Below are 24,648 nucleotides of genomic sequence, written 5' to 3'. Positions count from 1 at the left end.
TTGGGGAAATTTAATTGTGATTATGAAAAAAAGCAGAAGATAAATTATCCACCTGCAGCAAACCACTGTCATCCTTTTACTGGTGCGTGCAGTCGCTTATTAAGAGCGACAAAAATATTTTAACACATTTTATTTTAGATGTTGCAAGATTGCCATAATCTTCAAGATTAAAAGGAGTAAAAAAAATTGAAATACATTTTAATTAAACACATTAATTATTTTCAAAAGCCACTGGGAGCCACATCAGAGGGATCTAAGAGCCGCTTAAGGCTAGTCCGTGGGGCTTGGCGTGGCATGGGCGACACTTCACAAGATTATAGATTATGGCCTTATTTCCCATTAGTGTTGTTCATTAAAGTGTTTATATCTTCTGCCTCTTGTTCTTTTCCCATGTGAGGAGCCAGAGTCAATGCCAAAGACAACAAGTGGTTGACCCCTCTTCACCGAGCCGCTGCCTCTTGTCACGAGGTAAACATTTGCACAGACACGACTGGCTAGAGGCAATTTTTTGGAAGAAAAAAAAAATGTATGGTCACTTGAGGAAACTATTTATTTGGATTCAATAGTAGGAGATACAAGATTATTTGTCAGGGATATGCTGCAATTTTGTAGGTTATGTAGAAAAGAATATCTTTGACTTTGCCTTCTGATTCACTTGGCATTTTCTAGCCTAAAGAAGGCAAAAGGATGTACCAAAACCATAGTACTGTTTGTTTATGATCTATATTTCCTGTTCCACCTCAAGCACATGCCTAAACCAAGACATCTTCTTGCTTGAACACCAGTGTTTAGAGCAGTGGTTCTTAACCTTGTTGGAGGTACTGAACCCCACCTGTTTTACATGCGCATTCCCTTCTTTATTGGATCGAGGATCGTTTCGTTGATGGGTACAAAGAACAGGCAGAGTAGCCTTTTCATGGAATCTGGCTCCCTTCACCTTGAATTCAGCAAGCGCTATGTTCTTGTAGTTCCCATCTCCACGCAGCTGAAGGAAGCCTTCCCTTAGTTTTGCCGGTGCCGGACTAGAATTGCTCATCTTGTCTTTGCAAATCATGCAGTTAGGACATCGATTCCAATCACGTTCCGTTATACATGTGAATCCGTATTGTACGTATTCTTCCGACCGCTTTCTTTTTTTGCCCGACATAATCAGTATGAAAGGATTGAAATATTAAGAAAGAAATCACATGACGTACCATCACGAAAGTCACAAGTTACTACAACCGATCGCGCCAAAATCCCTGCAGCACGGATAGGCCGAGCTATGTAGCGTGATCACCTGCAGCCAGTGATGTCATCATCAATGTGTGTCTTGACCTCCGCCGAACCCCTGGGGTTCGATCGAACCCGGGTTAAGAACCACTGGTTTAGAGTGTACGGAAGCCACCTATAAATGCTAAAAATGTTTAAAACCGCCCACTCACAAATTCATAGATGTTCCATCAGAAAGGAGGAGGCGAATTCGGATTCAAAACCGCGTCCGATCTGACTAAAAACTCGGTGTCTGTCCAGGATGCCCTGGCGCTGCTGCTGAGGCACAGTGCAGATGTTAATGCCCGGGATAAACAGTGGCAGACTCCGCTCCATGTAGCTGCAAGCAACAATGCTGTGCGCTGCGCTGAGGCGCTGATTCCGCTGCTGAGCAACCTCAATGTGTCCGACCAGGCAGGACGCACTGTGTTGCACCATGCTGCATTCAGTGGACATGTAGAGGTTGGTGTTCTTTTAACCGCATAACCTGATTTATGTCAAATATTGTCTGGTATTATATCAAGGATTTTTTACATTTCAAATATTGTGATTTTTGGAACTGAAATTCATGATTGAAATTAAGTCATTTGAAGTGGCCATGAGTGATGTAGCTGTTAGCCTTCTTTAAAAATGAACACAAATATCTTGACATAGAAAAATAAATCCTTACAAATTATTACCGTAAAGAAGAGAAGGTGTAGCCACGTATTGAAATTGAGACAAAAATCAATACTTTCTGAAGGTTTCGAAATATTTTAAAATGATATGATTTCCGTTAATTATCAGAAAATGATATGTCGTCTCGATAAAAAAAAGTGACTTAGCAAATCATGACTCTTTTACATGCAACCCTAATGTGAGAATAGTCTATGTGAATACATGAACTTAGATTTTTTAAGCCATTTTGAGTTTTCTTTGCCGCTCCAGATGGTGCGGTTGCTGTTGTCTAGTGGCGTTAACGTAAATGCATTCGACAAGAAGGATCGGAGAGCCATCCACTGGTCAGCCTACATAGGTAGGAGTACTTGTGCACGTGTCTCTTCCCCATTTGCTGGGGAAAATGCACAAGTCCTTCTGTTTCCTCTTCTGTTTCAGGCAACCTCGAAGTTGTTAAGTTATTGGCCGCCAGTGGAGCAGCAATTGATTGTAAAGACAAGAAGGCCTATACTCCACTTCATGCTGCTGCCTCCAACGGCATGAGTAGCACCGTTCTCTACCTGCTTGGCTTGGGGGCCCACGTCAGTACCAAAAAAAAAAAAAATATCCATGTGTTAACATTGCCATGTTTGATTGATTCGCTGTGACTTCGCAACACTGTGAATAGATGAATTATATGAAATTTAAATTGATAGTCCTGTGTCTTCTGATCTCAGATTTTGGCTTCGCCTTCTCAGGTTAATGAGGTGAATGCTTACGGCAACACTCCACTGCACTTGGCATGTTACAATGGGCAGCATGGAGTGGTTCGTCACCTCCTCAAGGCAGGAGCCGTTGTCAACCAGGTGAGTGTAGCTCTGTTATGCACTGATGTGGGGTCAAGAAAAAAAACAAAACAATGATAATGTAAGATAAATATGCTGATCTGATTCACAATTGTATTTTCTGTATGATTCCAATCTTTTTAAAAATGTTCTCAAGTACAAATCGCTAAATTTGCGCATTTCCTGATCAAATGTAAGCCAAGGTACGGCAGCTGAGCTCACAAAGTGGGCTGCATGGTGCGTGATTGTTCCTGTTTCTCAGTATGTTGCCAATAGAATAAAAAGATTTATTATATCTATTACAATATTTGTCATATATATATTTATTATATATATATATGTTATTATTTATATAGTATATATAATATACTTTTTATATTATTTTATATTATATATATATATTATATAGATAGATAGATATTATAATACATATATATATATATATATATATATGATATGAGATGATGAGAGATGAGAACAACTTTATTTATCCCGAAGGAAATTGTTGTGCCAGAGTTTCAAGTAAAAAACATAACAGTAATAGATAATAGTAGAAAGGAGGAAGAATAAGAAATACAATGAAATATGAATTGTCTTAACTGTTAACTGTAACTACAAATATACATATATATTATTATATAGGGAATCTTCAAATCTTTGTACTTAAGACCTTAAAACACTTGATAGCCTTAACCTTGACAATTTATATTTCATTGTATTTCTTATTCTCCCTCCTTCCTATTATTATCTATTACTGTTATGTTTTTGCTTGAAACTCTGGCACAACAATTTCCTCCGGGATAAAAAAAGTTGTTCTCATCTCATCTCATATTATTAGCTACAGCACAATCTTTACTAAACTGTGTAATGTCTTTAGTGTTTGATACAATTATTCTCGCTGATTGGAAAATATACCGTAGAGAAAAGTCATGAGGTGAGGCAGACAATATTGTACCTCACCTGATGTGAGTATGTGAGTTGACAAATAATAGATACTGCTGTCCTCCTTCTATAATGTAGGATAAAATAAATAAGATACATGAAACAAGGAGGACTTTTACAACAAAGTAACAGAAGTATATGCGCCTGGAATTCATACAGAAATAAAGAAATAGACCACAAATTGTTTTCAGTTTTATCCCAAAAAATTAGATGAGACTCTCGGGAACAAGAAAGTCTTTGGAGTTCTTTAAATTGTAAATATGGTTCCAAAGGAAGTCTGTGCCTCCTGCACGCCACTGCTACTATTGCATGGTAAAATTGGACTTATGGTTTTCTCAAAGTTTGCGTCAAGATTGTTTCAGCATTGTGAATAGCTTGAAGTTTGCGTTGAGAGTAGCAAAATTGGCTTGAATTCAGCTGAGAAGTTATAAAATTGAGCCACTGATATGTAAGATTATTATCTGCATTTGCTTTATCTCTTTGCCATGCACTTCAGAACTGCCTCAATTCTTCATAGAATACAGTAGATTCATCATCTCCATCCACATCATCATGCTGAAAACATCCTTTGGTTAGTCATCTTAATTAAGATAAGATAAGATAAGATAATACTTAATTGATCACCTTAGGGGAAATTCGTTTGTCACTGAAGTGCAAAAATAACAATAAATATGAATATAAATATATAGAGACAATTAAAAGAATGAAGAAGACACAAACAAGGATAAAAATAGATAACAGAACAAGGACATAACATGTAACGGGTAACTGGGGAAGATACCTAACCGCAGTGACTTTGGTATTTTCAATGTTTTGAGCTTTTTCGCTCAAAAACATCAGAAGATAAGTGGTCATTAAGTGATGGATTTGGTTAGTAACAAGCCACTGGTAGACTGTGGCGTATGAACAGTGCTTAATCGGTGCTAAGGGGTAAAAAAGTTAGCCAAGAAAGTATTACAATCACCCAAGGCATGATGGATCCATAGTTTCTTGGTATTTATGCCAAATTTTGACCCTTCTATCCAACTCATCAGATACAATAACAGTTTGCATGCATCATTACCTTAGTTTCCTGACAGTGATATCAGCAAGCCACCAATTCACCAACTTCCTTTCTATATTAATGAATGTAGCCATTCTCTGGCCTCTGTTACGAACAAGGCGTTCACTTTATATGATCTCGCTAAACCCAAAGAGATGATTTTTGCCTTAAAATCCACATATGTTTCTGAAATGCTCAAAATGATCCCATCTGGAACTGACAGCCATGTCCTGTTCAAAGTAACTGGAATCCCAAAGTTTTCCCTTTTCAGGTCATCTTGGTTGATCTACATGATTAGATATTTGTGTTAACAAGTGATCGAACAACAACAGGTGTTTGTGATAATGACCATCACGTGTATGAGCTCTCTTTTTATACACTATTTAGAGAGGCTATTCCTTCTCGCACCATTTTTTTTTTCATTTGACCTATTTCTGTCTCTTTTTTTGTCTTCTGTCGCTTAGCAGTGCAAATATGTGTTTGATCTTGTCAACCGTAATCTTTATCAAGGTGAACAACACTGGTTTTTCTGCGCTCCACTTTGCCTCTTCCTCTCATCATGGGTTTCTGTGCCAAGAGCTGCTCCTGGCCAGTGGAGCTCACATCAACCTTCAGGTGTGCCATTTTATAGAAACACATGCATACATGTAAATGTATGGTAATGATGGTATTTGTAATAATAAATCTACATTCATGCTTAAAATATTTTTCCATAATAAGAGAAGGCCTATAATGCAGCTTCAGGGCAGTACTGGCTGGTGTCTCCCTGAGCCGGTCCCAAGCCCGCATAAATGGGGTTGCATCAGGAAGGGCATCCTGCGTAAACCTTTTACCAAAACCAAACATGTGAATCAACCAAAATAACCAGATAATACTGGATTGGTTGAGGCCCGGGTTAACGACTGCCATTGGTACCGATGACCTACAGGGAACCAATGGAAACAGGGCTACTTTAGGTCAAAGATGGAGAGGGGGAAGGCGTGTTCGGAAGCAGGGAGAGAAGAGGAAAGGCAAGAGTCTGGGACTGAGAGTAGGGACTTTGAATATTGAGACTATGACAAAGGGGCAAAGTGGTGGAAGCTGAAAAGAGAGGAGTGTTGTATGGTTTTCAGGGAGGAGTTGAGAATGGCTCTGAGTGGTCAGGGAAAGCTTCCAGATGATTGGACAACAACAGGTAGCGTTATCAGGGAGACAGGTAGGAGAGTACTTGGTGTGTCATCTCGAAGGAAAGTAGATAAGGAGACTTGGTAGTGGAATGAGGAAGTGCAGGAGTATATACAGAAAAAGCAGTTAGCAAAGACAAAGAGGGACCCTGAGAGGACTGAAGAGAACAGACAGGAGTACAGGGAGATACAACGTAAGGTAAAGATAGAGATAGCAAAGGCAAAACAAAAGGCGTACGATGACTTGTATGCTCGGTTGGACAGTAAAGAGGGTGAGAATGAACTATACAGGTTGGTGGAACAGAGAGATAAAGATGGACAGGATGTACAACAGGTCCGGGTGATTAAGGGTGGAGAGGGAAGTGTATTGACAGATGCTAAAAGAGTGGCGGGAAGACGGAAAGAGTACTTTGAAGAGCTGATGAATGTGGAAAATGAAAGAGGCAAGGGTAGATGAGGAGACTATTGTAGACCACAAAGTAGCACAGATAGAGGCAGCGATAGAGTTGCCTCAAAGAGAGGCAGCGGTAGAGTTTCTGACTCTATTATTCAACAGGATCTTAGAGAGTGAGAAGATGCCTGAAGAATGGAGACAAAGTGTGATGGTGCCTATTTTTAAGAACAAGGGGGAAATGCAGAATTGCGGAAACTATAGAGGGATAAAGTTGATAAGCCATACAATGAAGTTATGGGAAAGAGTAGTGGAAACTAGACTGTGAGCAGAAGTCAGCATTTGTGAACAGCAGTATGGCTTCATTCCTAGAAAGAGTACTGCAGATGCAGTATTTGCTTTGAGAATACTAATAGAGAAGTACAGAGAAGGCCAGAGGGAGCTGCATTTTATATTTGTAGACATAGAAAAAGCATATGACAGGGTGCCAAGAGAGGAGCTCTGGTATTGTATGAGGAAGTCTGGAATGGCAGAGAAGTACCCAAGACTGGTGCAGGACATGTATGCTAGCTGTGAGACACTGGCACGGTGTGCTGTAGGGGGAACAGAGAAGTTCAAGGTGGAGGTGGGACTCCATCAGGGATCAGCTCTCATCAGCCTCATCTTGTTCATAGTGGTGATGAACAGGCTGACAGATGAGGTTGGACAGGATTCTCCATGGACCATGATGTTTGCAGAAAACAGGAATGAAAGTTAGTTGTAGCAAGACAGAGTATATGTGTGTGCATGAGAAGAACTCGGGTGGTGCTCCAGGGAGTGGATATCAGGAAGTTGGAGGATTTCAGGTACTTGGGATCAACAGTCTCAAGCAACGGAGAGTGTGGAAAAGAGGTGAAGAAATGGTCTCAAGCAGGTTGGGATGGGTGGAGAAAATTGTCAGGGGTACTATGTGATAGAAGACTATTGGCCAGAAAGAAAAGAAAGGTGTACAAGACAGTGGTGAGACTGGCGATGCTGTATGGCCTAGACTAGACTACAGTTACAGTGACCAAAAGACAGCAGGCAGAACTAGAGGTTGCAGAGATGAAGATGTTGAGGTTCTCTTTGGGAGGGACCAGGATAGATAGGATCAGGAATGAGTCTATCAGAGGATCAACGCATGTTAGATGTTTTGGAGAGAAGGTCAGAGAAGCCAGACTGAGATGGTTCGGTCATGTACAGAGGAGGGATAGTGAATGTATTGGTAGACGGATGCTGGAATTGGAGCTGCCAGCCAGAAGGTCTCAAGGAAGACCAGAGAGAAGATTTATGGACGTCATGAGAGAAGATATGAAGGTAGGTAGTGTGAGAGGGAAGGATACATAGAATAGGGTTGGATGGAGAAAATTGATTCGCTGTGGTGATCCCTGAAGGGAAAAGGAGAGGAAGAAGAAATAAGAGGGCCTTATGTACCTGGCTCAGCATGTGTCCAAGAGCTAGAATGTCCTCTCATGTTTTGTCTTCTCATTACTGAAATTACATTATATTACTAATGCATTGATGGCAATAATGGTAATTCATTTGTGGTACCCTGACCTCGAGAAGCACAGCCATTCGGAATTAACAGAAAGGCAAATGTCTCTCTCGCCCTGCATTGTTGTCAAGGAACGTATTTATGGGTTGTGCATATCAACTTTTGAGCTTTAGCTAGTTTCCTCTGTTTCTTAGCTTTCAATCGTTTTAAACTTCATTTGGAAAGTCCCCGATCATGACTGTTTCCAAACCTCTGCCCCTCTGTTTGTTCAGAGTAAAGACCGCAAGACTCCTCTCCACATGGCAGCTATGCATGGCAGGTTCTCCAGCTGCCAGGCTCTTATTCAAAAGGGTATTAAAATGGCACAATATTTCAAATTTTGCATACACTCTGGGTGTACATTCGTTGCCTTAAAGTGTATATAATATTTGTATTTATGCATGCAGGAGCTGACACCGAATACGAGGACAAGAACGGAAATACTGCACTTCACATTGCTGCCCACTATGGCCATGAACTCATCATCACAACATTGGTCATACACCAATCCAGCAATGCCAAGTCAGTTACAATATTTATTTTACCATTCCATTTCCATTGTTTCTATGCTTTGTTAACCTTTGACTACACTTATTTCTTAATTATTCCTCAAATGAACCTCATTTGTCATGACCGTTTCTACCTTTTATCACCACCCCCTCCCCTCCAGGAGAGGCATTCATGGGATGTTACCCCTGCACCTAGCAGCTCTCAGCGGCTTCTCAGATTGCTGCAAGAAGTTAATGTCTTCAGGTGCATTAAGACTGCAAGCTGTTTTGTTGCAGGAATAAGATGGCTAAAATTAAGTTAATTCTATTTGCATATTTGCTCAGGACTTGACATAGACACTCCCGATGACTTTGGAAGGACCTGTCTACATGCTGCTGCAGCTGGAGGGTGTGTCATTAATGCATGCAATTTTATTGTTTTAACCTTTCTCCACATTGATTGTGAATTGTTTAACTTTATTTGAAGTATTTGACTACTTTCCTTGCACACATGATAGATTTAAGGGAATTGGACAGTCCTTGTTTGTCTCCTTGCAGGAACCATGAATGTCTGAACCTGCTGTTAAACTTAGGTGCAGACTTTAACAAAAAAGACAACTTTGGAAGGTAAGCAAAGCAATAGCCACCAAAGTTATACCGCCAGTCAGTCACAAGGAACAGTGTCTTCAGTGAAAAATGTAAATGTAGGCACCTCTTTCACAGGACTCCCCTACATTATGCGTCAGCAAACTCTAACTACGAGTGTGTGTTTGCCTTGGTGGGCTCCGGGTCGTGCATTAATGAGCTGGATCAGAGAGGATGCGGTGCGTTGCACTATGCCGCTGCAACTGACAAGGATGGAGAGTAGGTCATTCTTGTTTTGCATATGTTGTCTCGGGATTTGCGTGCAAGATAAAAATATTTAAAAAGCAATATTCGTTGATTCCGCAGCTGTCTGGAGTACCTCCTCCGCAAAAAGGCTGCACTCGGTACAAGGGACAAACAAGGTTACAGCCCGGTGCACTATGCCTCCGCCTATGGACGCACACTCTGTCTGGAATTGGTTTGTGAAGCTGCATTTTTTTTTTTCTAATCAATGCGTTTTGTATAGTGAAATTAAAAAAAAAAAAAAAAAAAAATGACCACATCCTTAATGGCCCATTTTAATTCCTTTTAGATGGCAAGTCAATCTCCTCTTGATGTGGTAAGCACATTTAAGTCAACACTAATGCATTTTAATTTTAGGCATGCAACCGAGTGAGACCTCAGACTTTTTTTCAGCGTGGAATTAGCTCCATTTGCTGGACACAAAAAAATTGAACAGATGATTATAAACCCCGTCAAACAAGAAGCCGCATCCATTTTGTTAATTGCTAACATGACGCTATTTTTCAGTGCGCTTGTGGTGTCACTTAAATGCGATCTTGCTCACTTGTCATGGCAGCGATCACTATGCTATACTTGGACCTGAGGTCAGTATTGTGAAGCTTTCTTCTGTTTTTTTTTCAGTTAATGGAAACATCAGACACGGATATCGTGAGTGACTATGACAGCCACGCACCAATCAGTCCACTTCACCTGGCGGTCAGTCGCTGTTGCATTAGGTTAATCATTTTCCGGGCACATTTTTACCCAAAAACCTGTTACAGTATGTGTTATTAATCAGTACAGGCTTACTATGGACACCATGGCGCATTAGAGGTCCTCTTGACGTTGCTGCTCGATGTAGATGTTCAAACCCCAGATGGCCGAACCCCCCTCATCTTGGCCTGCTCCAGGGGTCATCAAGAGTGTGTCTCCCTGCTGCTGCACCACGGTGCTTCACTGATAATCTGCGACGACATGGACAAAAAGACGGCCATTCATATTGCTGGTATTATGAAATGCTTCAAAACTCACGTATTTAAAGCACCTATATCAGGGGTCGGCAACCCGTAACACCCAAAGAGCCATTTAGACCCGGTTTTCTCGGAAAAGAAAACACAGGGAGCCGCGATTTCTTTTCGACGTCTAAAATAAAGGTACCGCGGTATATTGCTTTTTAGTACCTTTACACTTTGTACAACAAGTGTGTTGTGTGTTGCTTCTGAAATTCACAAAGTATTACAGAGAAAAGTAAATTTTATTAATGTAATGAACTAATTTTGAGCTTTGGGCTTTCAGAGCGTGTGGCGGAGCCTTGACCTGAATTTCAAAAATAAATCTGGAAAAAATCACTGTCAGTAAACAATAAAAAATAAATATTTGCAAAATATCTTCATAAATATTTATTTTACCTGGTTTATGGGACTTCTGCTCCTGAACTTCTGCGCACAGCATCTGCAAATCGGGACTTTACTGGCTGGCGGGTATACCGGCTTCCGCGAGTGTGACGTTATTTTGAGCGGCGAAAAATAATAAATATAATTTTATTTAATATTTCAAGATCACAATAATCTTCCAACTTAGAACTAAAGGTTAAAAAAAGGAATTAACACAAATGAAATATACTTCGATGAAATATTTATAATTTATTTTCCCAAGCCACTCAGAGCCGCAGTGTAAAGATGAAAGAGCCGCGGGTTGCCGACCCCTGACTTATGTCAAACCCAGGACTTCAGCGTGTATCTAATCCAGCGTCTCGTTTCCTGTGGTCGCAGGATCCTGCAAAATGATTTGTGCAACACAATCAAATGATCCGCCCAAAAGTGCTTTTCCAACAGCTGCATTGCTCTCATTCCTTTTTAATATTGTAGCGTTTTAGTGAGAGAAAACACCTGGTTGATGGTAAAACGTCCGTTTCATAAGAAATAGCTGTTCTTGACCACAGCCACGCAACACAAGCCTGCCATACAACTACTGTTCCCGCTCAATCCCAGGTAAAAAAAAAAAAAAACAGAAGTCCCTGCACCCAAAACCGCAGCCACAAATTTCCCAGCAACCCCAAAATCACACAGAAAATAAACAACATAAACCCCGGCATTAGTGACTTGCGATTTGCTACAATTTCCCCTAGCCGTAAGTTGTAAATGCTTGAAAGAAAATTGTAGTTATTTATTACAAAAAATAGTAATTGAATTATTTATTTTGTCATTCTCCTTCAAGTTTTATCAAAGTGGAAAAAAAAATTCACAGGTATCTTCAGGTATTTTTTGCAAGTACAGAAAAGTAGTTTTTGCCATAATAAGTATTAGAACCACATAAAAAAAATCTTGCCAGGTGCTCAATCTCATATTATGTTTAATTCTCACAGGACTGCACTCCTGTATATTTCTGCAGAATATCCATGAGAGATCAATACAGTCCAAGCTTATCGATTGCTCCACTCTATCGTGGCTACAATGTAGCCATAAAAAAGTACAATGACTGTAGCTAAAAATCTCATGTCACTTTAAAGAGGGGTGTTTTATGGTTTTCTGTATAGATTATGCCTTAATGTCAGTGTGTGTGTGTGTGTGTGTGTGTTTGTGTCCTCACCACAGCGATGAAAGGCCAACCAACATGCCTGCGTTTGCTCTTTAGCAACAACCAACACATCAATGTAGACGTTCAAGACATCAAGAAACAGTGAGTGAGCATCCGGCGGTTTATGTCATTTGATTTGTTTTGAATCGCCACTAATGTATTTAATATTTTTGTCATGTAAAGGACACCTTTGATGCTGGCCGTATTGAATGGACACACCGAATGTGTGTACATCCTTCTCAGTCAAGGAGCCAGTGTTGACGCTGTAGATGGCTGGGGCAGGACAGCCTTGCACCGTGGGGTTAGATAGTTCACACGCTTTTTTTTGGGTGTTTCTGCACGACGTTCTCGTTTTGCGATTACAATGTTTTTTTTCCGCAGGCAGCAACAGGCCAGGATGACTGTGTGGAGGCTCTTCTCCAGCATGGAGCAAGTGTGTACATAAAGGACAGGCAGGGCCGCTCCCCCCTTCACGTGGCATCTGCTTGTGGTCATGTGGGTGTCCTTGGCGCCCTGCTGGAGGCCAGCAGCACCTCGCACACTCACTCGCACTTTGTCGACAACAGGGGCTACACGCCATTGCACTGGGCCAGTTACAATGGTACTTCAACGCAACATGCACCAATAAATACACTGATATAACACTGATCAGCTTTAACCATCTTTTCCTCTCTATATAAAGGATATGATGCATGTGTGGATATGTTGTTGGACCAGGAGGTTTTCCTGATAAATAAGGGGAACTTATTCAACCCGCTACACTGTGCTGTGTAAGATCATGTTTTACCTTTACACATTGTTTAATTCGGTGCAAAGCTAGTCTGAAAATATGGACGCTGAACGTTCTGTTTCAGTATCAATGATAATGGAGGTGTGGCCGAAATATTAATTGACTCCTTAGGCACGAATATTGTCAACAGCGTGGACTCTAAAGGCAGGTGAGAACCGCAAACAAGACACGACGTTCATAAGTTGAGCAGAAGCTCGGTTATTACATTGTCAACCTTCTCATGTTGATGCAGGACACCTCTGCACGCCGCAGCTTTTTCAGATCACGTTGAGTGCTTGTCTTTGTTGCTGAGACATGGAGCCGAGGTTAATATTGCAGACACATGCACACGACGGACACCACTGATGATGGCTGCTCTCAATGGACAGACCAATGCCGTGGGTCAGTACTGTGACAGACACACAGATTTATCAAGAGTTTGAAAACTGATCTGTAACCGATTGCAATTGTCTGCCGCAGAGGCGCTAGTGAGCGGTGCCAAAGCAGATTTATACCTGCAGGATACTGACAGGAACACAGCCTTACATCTGGCTTGTGGCAAGGTAACATTTACACACTGAAGAAACACCTTTTTGGCGATTGGTTTGTGTCGAGAGATATTCAAACGTGCTCAGAAATACCGATCGATAACACATTTGGCTAGAGCAGCCTAAAGCTTACTTTGAGTCTTTCCTCAAGATTTTGTTTCCCCAAAATGTTTGCATGGGTATTTTCAAATGTGTTTGAAATTTTGTGACGTTTCGGTGCATTCTCATCGCACTGGAAGTGGTATGTTATGGTCTGTGATGGCAATGCAGGCACACCCAATGACCATGATTAACTCCAGTTGAACTAAATTGTTGCCCTCGGATTTCATCAGGGTCATGAGATGAGTGCTTTGTTGATACTGGAGAGGATCAGTGACAGGAACCTCATCAACTGCACCAATGCCTCTCTGCAGACGTACGTCTATTTGCAGGAATTCTCACCTGTTTGTCGTACAGATCTGCAATAACATCCTTTCCTTCTCTTAAGTATACCCCTTCTGCTTTCCTGCAGGCCTCTGCACGTCGCTGCCAGTAGGGGTCTGACAGTGGTTGTACAGGAACTCCTGGGGAAGGGAGCTAGCATGCTAGCAGTAGATGAGAATGGTTAGCACACATCTCAGCTGCAGACCGTCACTCTCGGACTCAAGCCACACACACACACACACACACTCATTATTTCCTTTTACTCCTCTCCCTGTAGGGTACACCCCTGCTCTTGCATGTACACCCAGTCGTGATGTCGCCGACTGCTTGGCCCTCATCCTCAACTCCATGATGCCCACTCCACCCATGGTCACCATAGCAGTTTTGCCTGCATTGTCGCTCACTAAAACTGTCATCAACCCTCACCTCACTGACAAATACATCTCCAGCGGCCTGGTCTTTGATAACTTGCAAAATCCAAGACTTGACCATGCCTCCTCTTCCATGTCAGAGCAACCTCTACCCTACGTCTCCGCTGATGACTCAGACTCGGAAACATACTGAGGACTGCTCCGCTTCCGTTGGACGATTGGATTCCATCCCTGACAAGGGAAGAAAGGAGTGTGTGGGAGCGAGAAAATAGACCCAGTGTAAATCATTGTCATTGGTAACTGGACTTTGTGTTTCTTTTCAAAGACGTTTTACCTATCATGTAAGAGGCTTCTACAGTTCGTGTGTTTAGATTATTTTTTATGGCAATCCATCACTGTATGGTCAATAACAAGACAGCTGCATTTTAAATATAAAGCAAACATTATCTTCCTTTTTTAATATGGTATGTCAGTATTTATTCTGGGCTTCTTTGTTACTTTTCCTCAAATGTTGTCCGGGGATAAAAAAAGATAGTTCGGGGGGCCAGGTGATTGGCAATTTTTTTAATTTTTCAAACTGATTATGGCAGTAGGATATTATAAAAAAAAACTTGACTGAATGATTCAGTAGAGCTGCTATTTTCTCTGCATTTTGCCCACTGTTGTGTTGTTGGAGAAATAAGCAACTTTCAGGGAGGTAATGAAGACTACTCTGTGCAATGGTTGTTAAAATTCTTTTGAAGAATGAATAAACTTTTTTTTTAATACATTCCTGATGCTTTTGATAACTAATTTTTTTCAGCCAGTTTGAGTCAAATGTTATTTTTCATTCATTCACTGCCTATACTGCTTACCCTGCACTTGATGACAAACAGTAACAGTGCCAAGTGTAAACATACAAGCCTTCACTCTGTCACACCTATGAACAATTTGAGTCTTCTTAACATAGTTTTGGGTAGATACCTGGAGAAAAGGTGGTATTTAATATTGTTTTTGGAATGTGATTGCCTCCTCTCTCATGTATTAATAGTATCTCAATATCTGATCTTATATAACGTAATTCACACTCAAGATGCGACACAAAAAACAAGTCTATATTTTCAAGTAATTTTTTGACCAATTTCAGAGCTTTTTTTTTTAACTTTCTGTTAATCATTATGTGAATTCTTCTGGCTTTTGGGGCAATCTTGCCAGGTTTTAGGTGGTTTTGGTAATTTGAAACATGAAACTGCCAAATTAATCATGGCATTTACAAGTAATTTTGAAGGCAGATTTAAGATTTAATGACATGGGCAGAATATATTTTACCGAATAGTCGGAAAACATTAAAAAGAGCTATGAAGCGTTTACCAGACAGTTGTTCACGTTTCACAGTTAAGCGATTCAAAAACCCATGAAATAAGTCATTTTTGTGCAATATTAATTATGTTGAGGTACATTCCCCAGCTCTAGTTGTCCAGCTGATACATGCGACCAAACAGACAAGCAGTGACTAGGCCACCTGTCATGTTTGAATGTTTCATGGTCACCCTTCCCTTGGCTGTTTTCTCCAGAGAATTCGGCTGCTCCAGGGTCAACTGGCTTGCCAGAATTGATGGGTACACATATTTGGTCCCAAAAACTCCCTCCAGTTGAAAGTCTATTTTAGTATTTGCCTCTTCTACTTCCTTTCCGCAGGAGCTGCTGTCCAGGCCAGCACAGCGGACAACTGCACAAACCTACGCACATACAAAAATTATGAATGCGATGTGGGATCCTGATACAAGTCTCGATCATGAATACTGTATTTCTCATGTCCCACCTGCAAAGCGTACTGTCCGTTGACTGTGTGCGTTCCCGCAAAGGCTCCCAGTGCATACAACTCCTTACTGCTGTTTAGTGAAAAGAGCTGGAACTTCAGCCGACAGCAAAAAGTGCCATCGCACACATTCAAATCTCCTTCTGTGTTGTTAAGGAGAATAAATTTAAATGGGTCATACATCATTGATGAGGTAAAGACACCAAAGGGTGTGGGAGGACAGTCATCTGTAAAGCAGTATCCATTGTCTGTAGCCGTAATCACGATGGACTCTCCCTCAACTCCCCCATCTTTTGGGGCCTCGCTCCATCCTGTCCACTGTGGTTCTAGTACAGGCACCTCTGCCACCAGGAGTCTGCCTTCCTCTGGGTCTCCCTTCTTTGCACTGTGGAATGTTGCACTGAAAGGGGTGAAGATTCCACTTCCTGTCATGATGAGATGGTCATTCCGAATGTTAGCTGACAGTAGTGTGACATTGGCGCCGAGACTGAATGCCTGCTGGAACTGGATCAAGTTGAGCAGAGGGAGCTGGTTCATCCACGCTGTGGGAAAGATCAGTTGTCGGACACCCTAAAGGAAAGGGAAAATGAGGACAAAAAGACTAGAATTCGAGCCAGCCGATATTTTTTCCTACCCTCTTCACTAAGGAAACTGTGGGGTCATGGAATAGGATGTCGAAGCAGATGATCAGACCGAACGTTCCGGCGAAAGGTGTTTCAAATGTTATTAGCTCGGGCTGCGGTGGAGTGTCAAAAGCACTCTCAAAGTAAAGGTTTTGTTTATGGTAGCGTGCCACCAGCAGGCCATCTGAGCTGTATGGACATAAGTGGACAATTAGACAGTCAAAACATTATTATTCAAAAATAATGCACATTAGAAATCCAAAATGATGTACTGAATTCTATGAGTGCGTCACTGCCGTCTAATATTATCGGCAATTTTCCTCCATAAAAGTAACAGCTACCAATTCCATGCTGTACTCTTCAAATTAACACTTAACTACTTGGCTTTGAAATATAGAAATCGATCAAATTGAAATCATTGTCCAAAATCAAGCCGTATAGTATTTTAGGGATATAAATGAATGGATAATGTTGACAATAAAAAATTGTTTTACCAAAGACAGCTTTTGTTTGTACTTAGTCTGAATTCCCTGTCCTTTCTGTAACCATCTACTTACAGGTTAGACAGAGGCAGATGATTTGCAGTGGCGACCTCTTAAGGGAACAGCCAAAAGGGAAAGAATATCCTAATATTTGGTTAATTTTCATGACTTTCTTTTAAGTGTTTTCTTGTCTCTTACATGTTCTTCCCTTTTAATTTTTTAATAATTTCAAACTAATTTTCATTTCAATTCTTGTATTTTTTTTTTTACACATTTGCTGACTAATTTCAGATTTAAAGGACATATTTGCTTATATGCCATTTATCTGGATCCTTTTAAGCAATATTTCACAAAAGGGTTTGTTTTTGTTATTTTTTCCCGATAGAAATCATGGAAAAATGCGTGAGCAATTCCTGAGATATGTAAGTGTAAAAAGAAAATCGAGGGGGAAGACCCTTAAAATTACAAAATTCTTTATGCTATTTAATACATATACTAAAGACTTTCTGGCCAAAAACACCTCAAAAATTCCTCAGTTTTCACCTGTACATTAAAATCAGGAGGTGTATCTGATCCTGTTTGTTCTTTTGTTTTTACACGGTTTTTGAAGCACACTTGAGTATCCCACCTGAAAACAACATTTGTATTGAACTGCCAATGTCCGTCAAAGGGACAGACAGGGGAGGATTCCGTCTTCATGGGGCAAGACTGCAGGTCGGGCATGTTGGCCACCAGGTAAAGGGAGTAGCGACGAGCCATACAGCTCAACCTCTGGAGGACCTACGAGACAAAACAACTGTGGTGAGTGTGGTTTCTATGAGGTTGGACTTCAAGGGTACAGCAGTCTGATGGCTTCTCAGCACTGCAGTTATGTGATGTTAGAGTGTCTGGTCCATTACATTTAAATCAACAAGGTTTAGAATGTCTAGCTACCTCCGTGTTTTTGTATCTCCCCGGCTCAGTGCAGGGATTCCAGCTCTCCTCCTGAGGGTCTGGGATACGCTCTAAGTAGCTGGAAATGGATGAACGGCTATAGTTAAAACCCTGAAGGCCATCTTCTGGAAATACCAGGATCTGTGCGCCCTGTAAAAAGAGACAAGGAAGATGTCACATGAACACACCAATTTGTATTACAGTTAATCTAAGATACTTTGTTTAAAAGAACAAAGTAGCAAATCATCACCTTTGTTTATGAACAAGATTTTACATATTACTGTGATTGGAGAACTTTTATTTGCTGTTCAGACAGAAAATCAACTTTGGCTCCTATTGGGGAACCCCAAAGGAAACCTCAACCAGAGTAAACTTTCTTGTCGATACTGCCATAATTGGCCCACACACAGAGGAATGATATAGCATTGCTCTGACACACAGTGCATTAGAAAAATGCGATCGCTCGAGCATCCCTCATTCTAACTTTGCCACAGTAAGTGGACAGCACAGAATATGTCTCAAAAGAAGTTGCAAGCCACCTCAACTGACTCATATTAACACAGTAGCAGCTCTATTCCTAGCTCTCTCTGGATGGCCCTTGTTCTTCCACTAAGGCCAATGATTTTTTTAGTCATAATCCAAGCTTAAAACCCTTGGCGAGAACTGAAACATAAAAAGGCTATCATGGTCCAAGCTTTGCTTTCCAGCTCAGCTCTTTATTAAACCACTACTGACCAATACAGTGTTCTTTTATCAGGATCACAGAAGCACATTTAGACATAAGGTTCTCTCACAAGCCTCTTCAAGGTCAAAATGAGATTGAAGAACTGGTCCACTGACCAGTATGACTTGGATGGAATTTTTGCTTTTCCTACCACATCGAACCTTCAACAATTGGTTAGTTTCCTTCTCAGTGCCCTGGCCATAGCTCTCCCTAGGAGACTGAGAAATGCTCATAGATCCAATGCAATTGATCCGTAAAACTGCAGTCAGCCGTCACCAGGATGGCCAAGTGGTTAAGACGTTGGACTTAAGATCCAATAGGCGTTTGCCTACGAAATGCAGCCGCAGGGCGGTACTGGCCAGCCTGCGCCAGCCTCAGGGGGGCACGGAGCAGTGTCTCCCTGAGCCGGTCCCAACCCAAGATAAATGCAGAGCGTTGTGTCAGGAAGGGCATCCGGCGTAAAACTTTTGCCAAAACCAAACAAGCAAATCAACCATAATAACCAGATCACAACGGATCGGTTGAGGATCAGGTTAACAACAGCCACTGTTGGTACCGATGACCTCCAGGGTACCAGTGAAAACTGGGCTACTGTAGGTCAAAGAAGGAGAGGAGGAAGGCATGTTCTGAAGCAGAGAGAGAAGAGGAAAGTGTCTGGGACTGAGAGTAGGGACTTTGAATATCGGGACTATGACAGGAAAAGGTAGAGAGTTGGTCGACATGATGCAGAGAAGGAAGGTGGATATACTGTGTGTCCAGGAGACCAGGTGGAAAGGTAGTAAGGCTAGAAGCTTAGGAGGCTTTAAGTTGTACTATCATGGTACTGACAAGAAGAGAAATGGAGCACAAGTTATCTTGAAGGAGGAGTTTGTTAGGAATGTTCTAGAGGTGAAAAGAATGTCAGATAGACTTATAATGAGTCTGAAACTGGAAATTGAAGGTGTGATGCTCAATGCATCAGACTCAATAAAGGCTTTTCTTTCTTTCTTTCTTTCTTTCTTTCTTTCTTTCTTTCTTTCTTTCTTTCTTTCTTTCTTTCTTTCTTTCTTTCTTTCTTTTCGAAATGGGAACAACACTGGTCTGCAACTCCCCACATACAGTTGCATCTGTGTAAGGTATATTAACAATGACCTCTTCATTTGGTATCGGGATGAAGGCATGCCAGAAGTATTGCAACCTACTTGAATGTCCCTATCTGTGGACTCTCCAAACTTCCCACAGCTGGATTTTTGAGCCTGCAATCAGTGCAGCCCCTCTCACCGTTCCTTTCATCAGATCAAGGCTGTATCACAGACACCCCCAAAATAAAGGTATGAGATCAGTTGTCACATCTGCCTTTCTGTTCACCTGAGTGTTCACGACATCAGTCCACAGTTAACATAGGACTGCAAAGTTGATCACTGATTTTTGGCCTAAAGACGTCCTATAACAAAACACCCCTTAGATTCGCTCTCTACCCTCCATAGCAAATCTGTAAGACGTCAATGCGCACACGACTAACTGTGAGGAAACTTAAAGTCAGCTGGTGGTCTCCCATGACAGGGCCTGGCCTCGCTGCTCACCTCCAGCTGCTGAACGTGCGCGTCCATCTCTGACTTTAGAAAGGTGCCCCTCAGTCCACTGCTGCTTATAGTGTCAGTAACTTCACAGTATATTTGTCTTCATGTTTTACAAGACATGTTTTTGCAATCTAAAACAAATTCTTATTTTTAACCGTATATGAATTCGGGAGAATGATTGAAAAGAAAATGTCTTAACATTTTGTAAAATATTTTCTGAGACACAAAGTTCTATTAAACAATCCACCTGAAGCAAGCAAGCACTAGACTTAAGATATTCATTGCAACAGCCCGAACATTAACCGTTGCCTTGCTTAATTCACTCAAAGGAGAATGTGATCTGAAAAAGAATTTTGTTTTGTTTTTATTTAAAGGTCGGTTGGTTTAATTTTTCATATATTTAATATACACTTTACTTAGAGAATGTTAAATGTACACCTTTTAACAAATCAGCAGGATGTCTGTGGAGGTTCTCAATCATCCAGGTCATGGTGAATTCTTGTCGAAGCAACTGGATTTGAATGTCTTCACTTGAAGACATTTCACCTCTCTTCCACGAGGCTTCTTTAGCTCTAATGACCTGTGGGGAGTTTCCGAATGCAACTGCCAGGGATTTGGGCGGCTCCTGACTCTTCTTTCGTAACCATATCTACCATCTGTCTTCTCTGGCCAGAATACGGACATTGCTGTTTTCTGTATTCTGGCCAGAGAAGACAGATGGTTCGAGACAGGGGTCAAAGACGCCATCTTTGTCAAAACAGAAAAAAACAGCTCTGAACAGAGGAGGGGGGTCTCAGACACAACCTTTCATTAACGAATAATTCCGTACTGGGATCAATATCAAGTCAAATTTGCACACACGGACCAGACCCATCTGCACCCTCCAAACAACCAGGAAAGACCCCCCACCAGAACCAGCCCCTGGTAACTTCCAGATGAGCCTCGGTTCATGTGATCCAACAGGTTTCAATCCTTTGGCTGGCATTAGCATAACAACCCCCTTAGACCTAGTTTCAACTCTTACATTCACATAATAAGGCACTTATATTCGGAAACTCCCTGCAGGTCATTAGAACTGAATAAGCATCTCGAATGAGGAGTGAAACATCTTCAAGGGAAGAAATTCAAGTCCTAGAGAGCAAAATCTTAACCCCTGAATATCTGGATAGGGAGTGTTAACACTTCTAATGTTGGTTAGTCTAGTGTTCTAGTGTTAAAAGATCTTAATAGAAAAAATGTTTTTAAGTTATCATTCACACAGAACAAGCCTAGGAACATGCTCTCCAAGGATGTTTGCTATTTTTGACAATAATGTGATTCCCCCCCCCCAGATCTTGGGTTCCTTGACCAGCACCAGAAACTGACAATTTTTAACCTTCATAGGTGTGTGGGAGGAAATAGTCTGGAATAAACAGGAATTGCTGCCAATGAGTCAGCCATTGGAGGCTTCAGCTGCAGTGATCCCTAGCTAAGTCCTTGTTTACATTTTGTTTCAACAGACAAAATAAGCAAGCACTCAAGATCTTCTTTGCAGCAGCCAAAATATTAACTATTGGCTTGCTTAACTCACTAGGACTTATGACTCCTAAGGGACAAGTCAAGATTTAAGTATCAATAACTGATTATATTGTGCAATTTATACCAAGTTGCAAGTGAGACTTAAATCAAGGGATCAAATGGCATAGAGAGAGGTGGGGGGGGGGCTAATTTTAACCCTTACATTTGTGGAAATTAAAGGATCTTACACAAAATGGGTTGTGAAAGGAATGTTTATATAGATGTATATACCCAATGTATTCCAATGCTGCTCCAAATCAACTCATAAAATCTATTAACCAAATAAATTTCAACTTTATCTGGAGGAACAGACCGCATTATCTAAAAAAAAATAAAAAATAAAAAAAAAATCACATATGGTGAAAGAAACACGTGAAGGAGGGCTGAAAGTGATTGATTTGGACTGCCTCAATCGGACATTGAATGTGAACTGGTTGAAAACCTGGATCAAGCATCATCATTCTTTCTGGTATTTGTATTCCAAACTACTTATTCAACAAAGTCATTGGCCTAAGTCTTCTGCTTATCTCTGACTTTGATATCAACAAGATTCCTGTCAAATTTTCAGAGTTCCATAAAAAAATATTACTGTACCGGAAAATGATATATGTACACAATTTCTCACCACATGGTACAATAATATGGAACGATAGTTATGTACTGCGTCGCAACAAATCCCTATTTTACAAGGAATGGTTTGAGAAAGGTATATGGTCAATAATTGACAATGGCGGTCTTTTAGACTATGAACAATTCTGTGCAAAACACAGCTTTAACCCTCCCATATTCAAGTTCATAAAGTTACGTAACGCACTACCTCGACAATTTGTATTCCTGACCAAAAATATAGTGCATACCAAACCATACAACCACAGTTATCCCACTTTCACTCCAGGGAATCTCAATTCTGGATAGAAAATGCAGCAACTCCTTTATTAAGAAATGTTTTACAGAAAACGTATTTCCTGGACGTCAAAACAAATATAATATTTTAAATAAATTTGATAAGGAATCGATTGCCAGGCTGCGGACTATGTATCTGACTCTACCCATACCCCCCAAGGCAAAAGAGACCCACTTCAAAATTATGAATGACATCTACCCATCTAAGGAATTATTGAGGGTACGCTTTAATGTTGACGATAATATTTGTATCTTTTGTGAAGACAACATTAAAACCACTGACCATATATTTTTCTCATGCAAAAAATACAGGGCTTTTGGGCAAAAACTAAAAAATGGGTAAAAGACAATTTTCAATCGTCACCAGTTTCCCTCTCAAGAGATGACATTACATTTGGTTTACTTTTAAGCAACAAAAGAAATTAACTATGTGTCAATGTTATTTTAGGCCTGGCCAAGTTCTTCATTCACGAAAACAGAATGCAAAAGTGTTCCCCCAATTTTACGTTCCTTACATAAAAAGTCCTTAAAACCTATGGAAAAATCCAAAACACCAAAAAATACAGTTTGATGTCGGAGATTTCTTGTGAACCACCAAGTTAAATATATGTTATATACCCCTTGCAAGTTTTTTATTTATTTATTTATCTATCTATTTATTTAATTATTTTCTTTTACTTTCTTTTTTGTCTAGCATTAAACATTTCTCACAAACCTTTAAAAAAATAAATTAATTAAATTAAAATAAAAAAAAATGGGTTGTGAAAGTTTTTTTCTTTTACTATTAAAAGTCATTTTAACGTTCCCATTAAAAAGAATAAGCCCGGTAACCCTCTCTCACGAACTGCGTTTGACATTTTTGAAGATTTAAATAATTTGATTTTATTTGAGTTCCAGCTCCAGTAACTGCGGCTGACTCTTTTAACCCTTCGGACATGTGTTGCGGGGAAACGGTCAGGAATCTCAGTAACTACTGCAAAAATGCCAGTCATTGGGGAATCCAGCTTTTTGCTGCGTAAGTTGAATGTTGTAGGTTTAAAATAAAATTAATAAAAAAATAAGCTCTCACAAGTAGCTCGTACCTGTCTCGCTGCTCGGGCGGCTTGCTCTTCATACACGTCGAGGTTTTTTTGCATGTGACGAAGAGCGGCGGTCCGGGTTGTAGGAACATGAGGCTCCGGGTTCAGGAACGGGTGATGCTCGTAGACTGCGGCGATGTACGACGAACCTGACGTCGTCTCTGTTTGACACAGTACAATTAAGCTAGCAAAAGCGGCAACACAAATGAACATGTCTTCTATTCAAGTGCGTTCAGCTTTCAACGAAAACTACGAAGAGCCTCAGAGGTCAGAAGTCCTTGTGTTAGGGTTGAATAGCGGGATGATAAATGATTTCCAGGCGGAGAAGTTTGTTATCTTTGAAGCTCGGGTACCTCTGGGTGATTACTTTCTTTCCACACAGGTGTAGCACGATGCTACACGCCGTATACATTGACGATATATTAATAGCTATATTACGCTCTTATGTTGTTTCACGTGGAGAAGAGCTAGAGAGGAATTACACATTAAATAATTAAAAGAAGGATTATCCGCTTAAAAACGTTCTCCTGGTTGTTTATGTACGGCAAACTAACGAGCCAGTGTCCTTCTGCCTTGTCCGGTCGGAAGCCAAACTTCACTTAAGTAGCGATGTGTCGTTCGCTAACGTAACGGCTCCATGAGCCGGCTCTCTGAAGAGAACTATGGGATCACAAAAACAGAATGCAAAAGTGTTCCCCCAATTTTACATTCTTTATAAACGATTTTGAATTATCTAAAAAATCCTTACAACTTATGTAAAAATCCCAAAACCAAAAAATACACAGTTTGATGTCTGAGATTCCTTGTCAACCACAAAGTTAATACATGTTATATTCCCTTTGCAGGTTTTTATTTTATTTTATCTATCTATCTATCTATCTATCTATCTATCTATCTATCTATCTATCTATCTATCTATCTATCTATCTATTACTATCGTTTTCGTCTAGTATTAAACATTTCTCACTAACCTTTAACAATGTTGACTTCTGATTTCATGCAGAACGAATGTCCTCATGTTCTATACTTCCTCATCCCCGGTTGTTTCATTGACATTCGATTCTACCTTGCTATGTTTATTTGTACATATGTATATTTGTTTATAGTATTTGTGTTCAATACAAA

The 24,648-nt window shown here is 40.6% G+C and overlaps 2 protein-coding genes across 9 annotated transcripts in view; one reads left to right on the top strand and one right to left on the bottom strand.

Annotated features, from left to right (window-relative positions):
* The window catches only part of ankrd28a (ankyrin repeat domain 28a), a 25,986-nt gene extending 11,354 nt beyond the window's left edge, over positions 1 to 14,632 (top strand). The window contains exons 4-29 of one of the 6 annotated variants that reach the window (XM_086171403.1): positions 398 to 468; positions 1,513 to 1,713; positions 2,179 to 2,266; positions 2,347 to 2,489; positions 2,625 to 2,753; positions 5,227 to 5,331; positions 8,056 to 8,134; positions 8,230 to 8,344; positions 8,493 to 8,575; positions 8,656 to 8,719; positions 8,869 to 8,937; positions 9,019 to 9,174; positions 9,262 to 9,373; positions 9,488 to 9,514; positions 9,820 to 9,894; positions 9,982 to 10,183; positions 11,772 to 11,856; positions 11,938 to 12,055; positions 12,136 to 12,355; positions 12,437 to 12,524; positions 12,675 to 12,692; positions 12,777 to 12,925; positions 13,004 to 13,086; positions 13,404 to 13,486; positions 13,583 to 13,674; positions 13,772 to 14,632. In XM_086171403.1, coding sequence (XP_086027529.1) covers positions 398 to 468; positions 1,513 to 1,713; positions 2,179 to 2,266; positions 2,347 to 2,489; positions 2,625 to 2,753; positions 5,227 to 5,331; positions 8,056 to 8,134; positions 8,230 to 8,344; positions 8,493 to 8,575; positions 8,656 to 8,719; positions 8,869 to 8,937; positions 9,019 to 9,174; positions 9,262 to 9,373; positions 9,488 to 9,514; positions 9,820 to 9,894; positions 9,982 to 10,183; positions 11,772 to 11,856; positions 11,938 to 12,055; positions 12,136 to 12,355; positions 12,437 to 12,524; positions 12,675 to 12,692; positions 12,777 to 12,925; positions 13,004 to 13,086; positions 13,404 to 13,486; positions 13,583 to 13,674; positions 13,772 to 14,058 — 2,942 coding nt within the window. In that variant the 3' untranslated portion in view covers positions 14,059 to 14,632. Of the gene's footprint in view, positions 1 to 397; positions 469 to 1,512; positions 1,714 to 2,178; positions 2,267 to 2,346; positions 2,490 to 2,624; positions 2,754 to 5,226; positions 5,332 to 8,055; positions 8,135 to 8,229; positions 8,345 to 8,492; positions 8,576 to 8,655; positions 8,720 to 8,868; positions 8,938 to 9,018; positions 9,175 to 9,261; positions 9,374 to 9,487; positions 9,515 to 9,819; positions 9,895 to 9,981; positions 10,184 to 11,771; positions 11,857 to 11,937; positions 12,056 to 12,135; positions 12,356 to 12,436; positions 12,525 to 12,608; positions 12,693 to 12,776; positions 12,926 to 13,003; positions 13,087 to 13,403; positions 13,487 to 13,582; positions 13,675 to 13,771 lie in introns of all 6 variants that reach the window. The other 5 variants (XM_086171400.1, XM_086171402.1, XM_086171401.1 and 2 more) reach the window with 5 other exon arrangements.
* On the bottom strand, positions 14,622 to 24,648 carry btd (biotinidase). 3 transcript variants are annotated; one of them, XM_086171413.1, is made up of 7 exons: positions 24,495 to 24,648; positions 23,527 to 23,684; positions 17,702 to 17,851; positions 17,397 to 17,548; positions 16,298 to 16,475; positions 15,667 to 16,233; positions 14,622 to 15,583 (listed from the first exon to the last, which is right to left on the bottom strand). In XM_086171413.1, exons 1-7 carry the CDS (start codon positions 24,520 to 24,522, stop codon positions 15,314 to 15,316), a joined length of 1,503 nt encoding a protein of 500 aa, XP_086027539.1. In that variant the 5' UTR covers positions 24,523 to 24,648; the 3' UTR covers positions 14,622 to 15,313. The 3 variants fall into 3 exon arrangements, with proteins under 3 accessions (XP_086027539.1, XP_086027540.1, XP_086027538.1); XM_086171414.1 differs by lacking the exon at positions 24,495 to 24,648 and adding an exon at positions 23,877 to 24,122; XM_086171412.1 differs by lacking the exon at positions 24,495 to 24,648 and having other exon boundaries at positions 23,527 to 24,123.

This window comes from Fistularia commersonii, chromosome 24, assembly GCF_037954325.1.
Source record: "Fistularia commersonii isolate RoL2024-O1a breed Wild chromosome 24, RoL_Fcom_v1.0, whole genome shotgun sequence".
Lineage (NCBI taxonomy): Eukaryota > Metazoa > Chordata > Actinopteri > Syngnathiformes > Fistulariidae > Fistularia > Fistularia commersonii.
The sequence above is the reverse complement of the archived record's forward strand: the minus strand, read 5'-3'. Positions and strand labels throughout refer to the sequence as shown.

Bases quoted from the DNA above. Each gene is read 5' to 3' on its own strand.
- btd (XM_086171412.1), bottom strand. From the start codon at position 23,736: ATGTTCATTTGTGTTGCCGCTTTTGCTAGCTTAATTGTACTGTGTCAA. The intron at 17,852-23,526 runs GTACGAGCTACT...CTCTTTTTACAG, and splicing joins CCGCCCGAGCAGCGAGACAG to GGCGCACAGATCCTGGTATT. The intron at 16,476-17,396 runs GTGGGATACTCA...ATGTCCATACAG, and splicing joins AATACAAATGTTGTTTTCAG to CTCAGATGGCCTGCTGGTGG.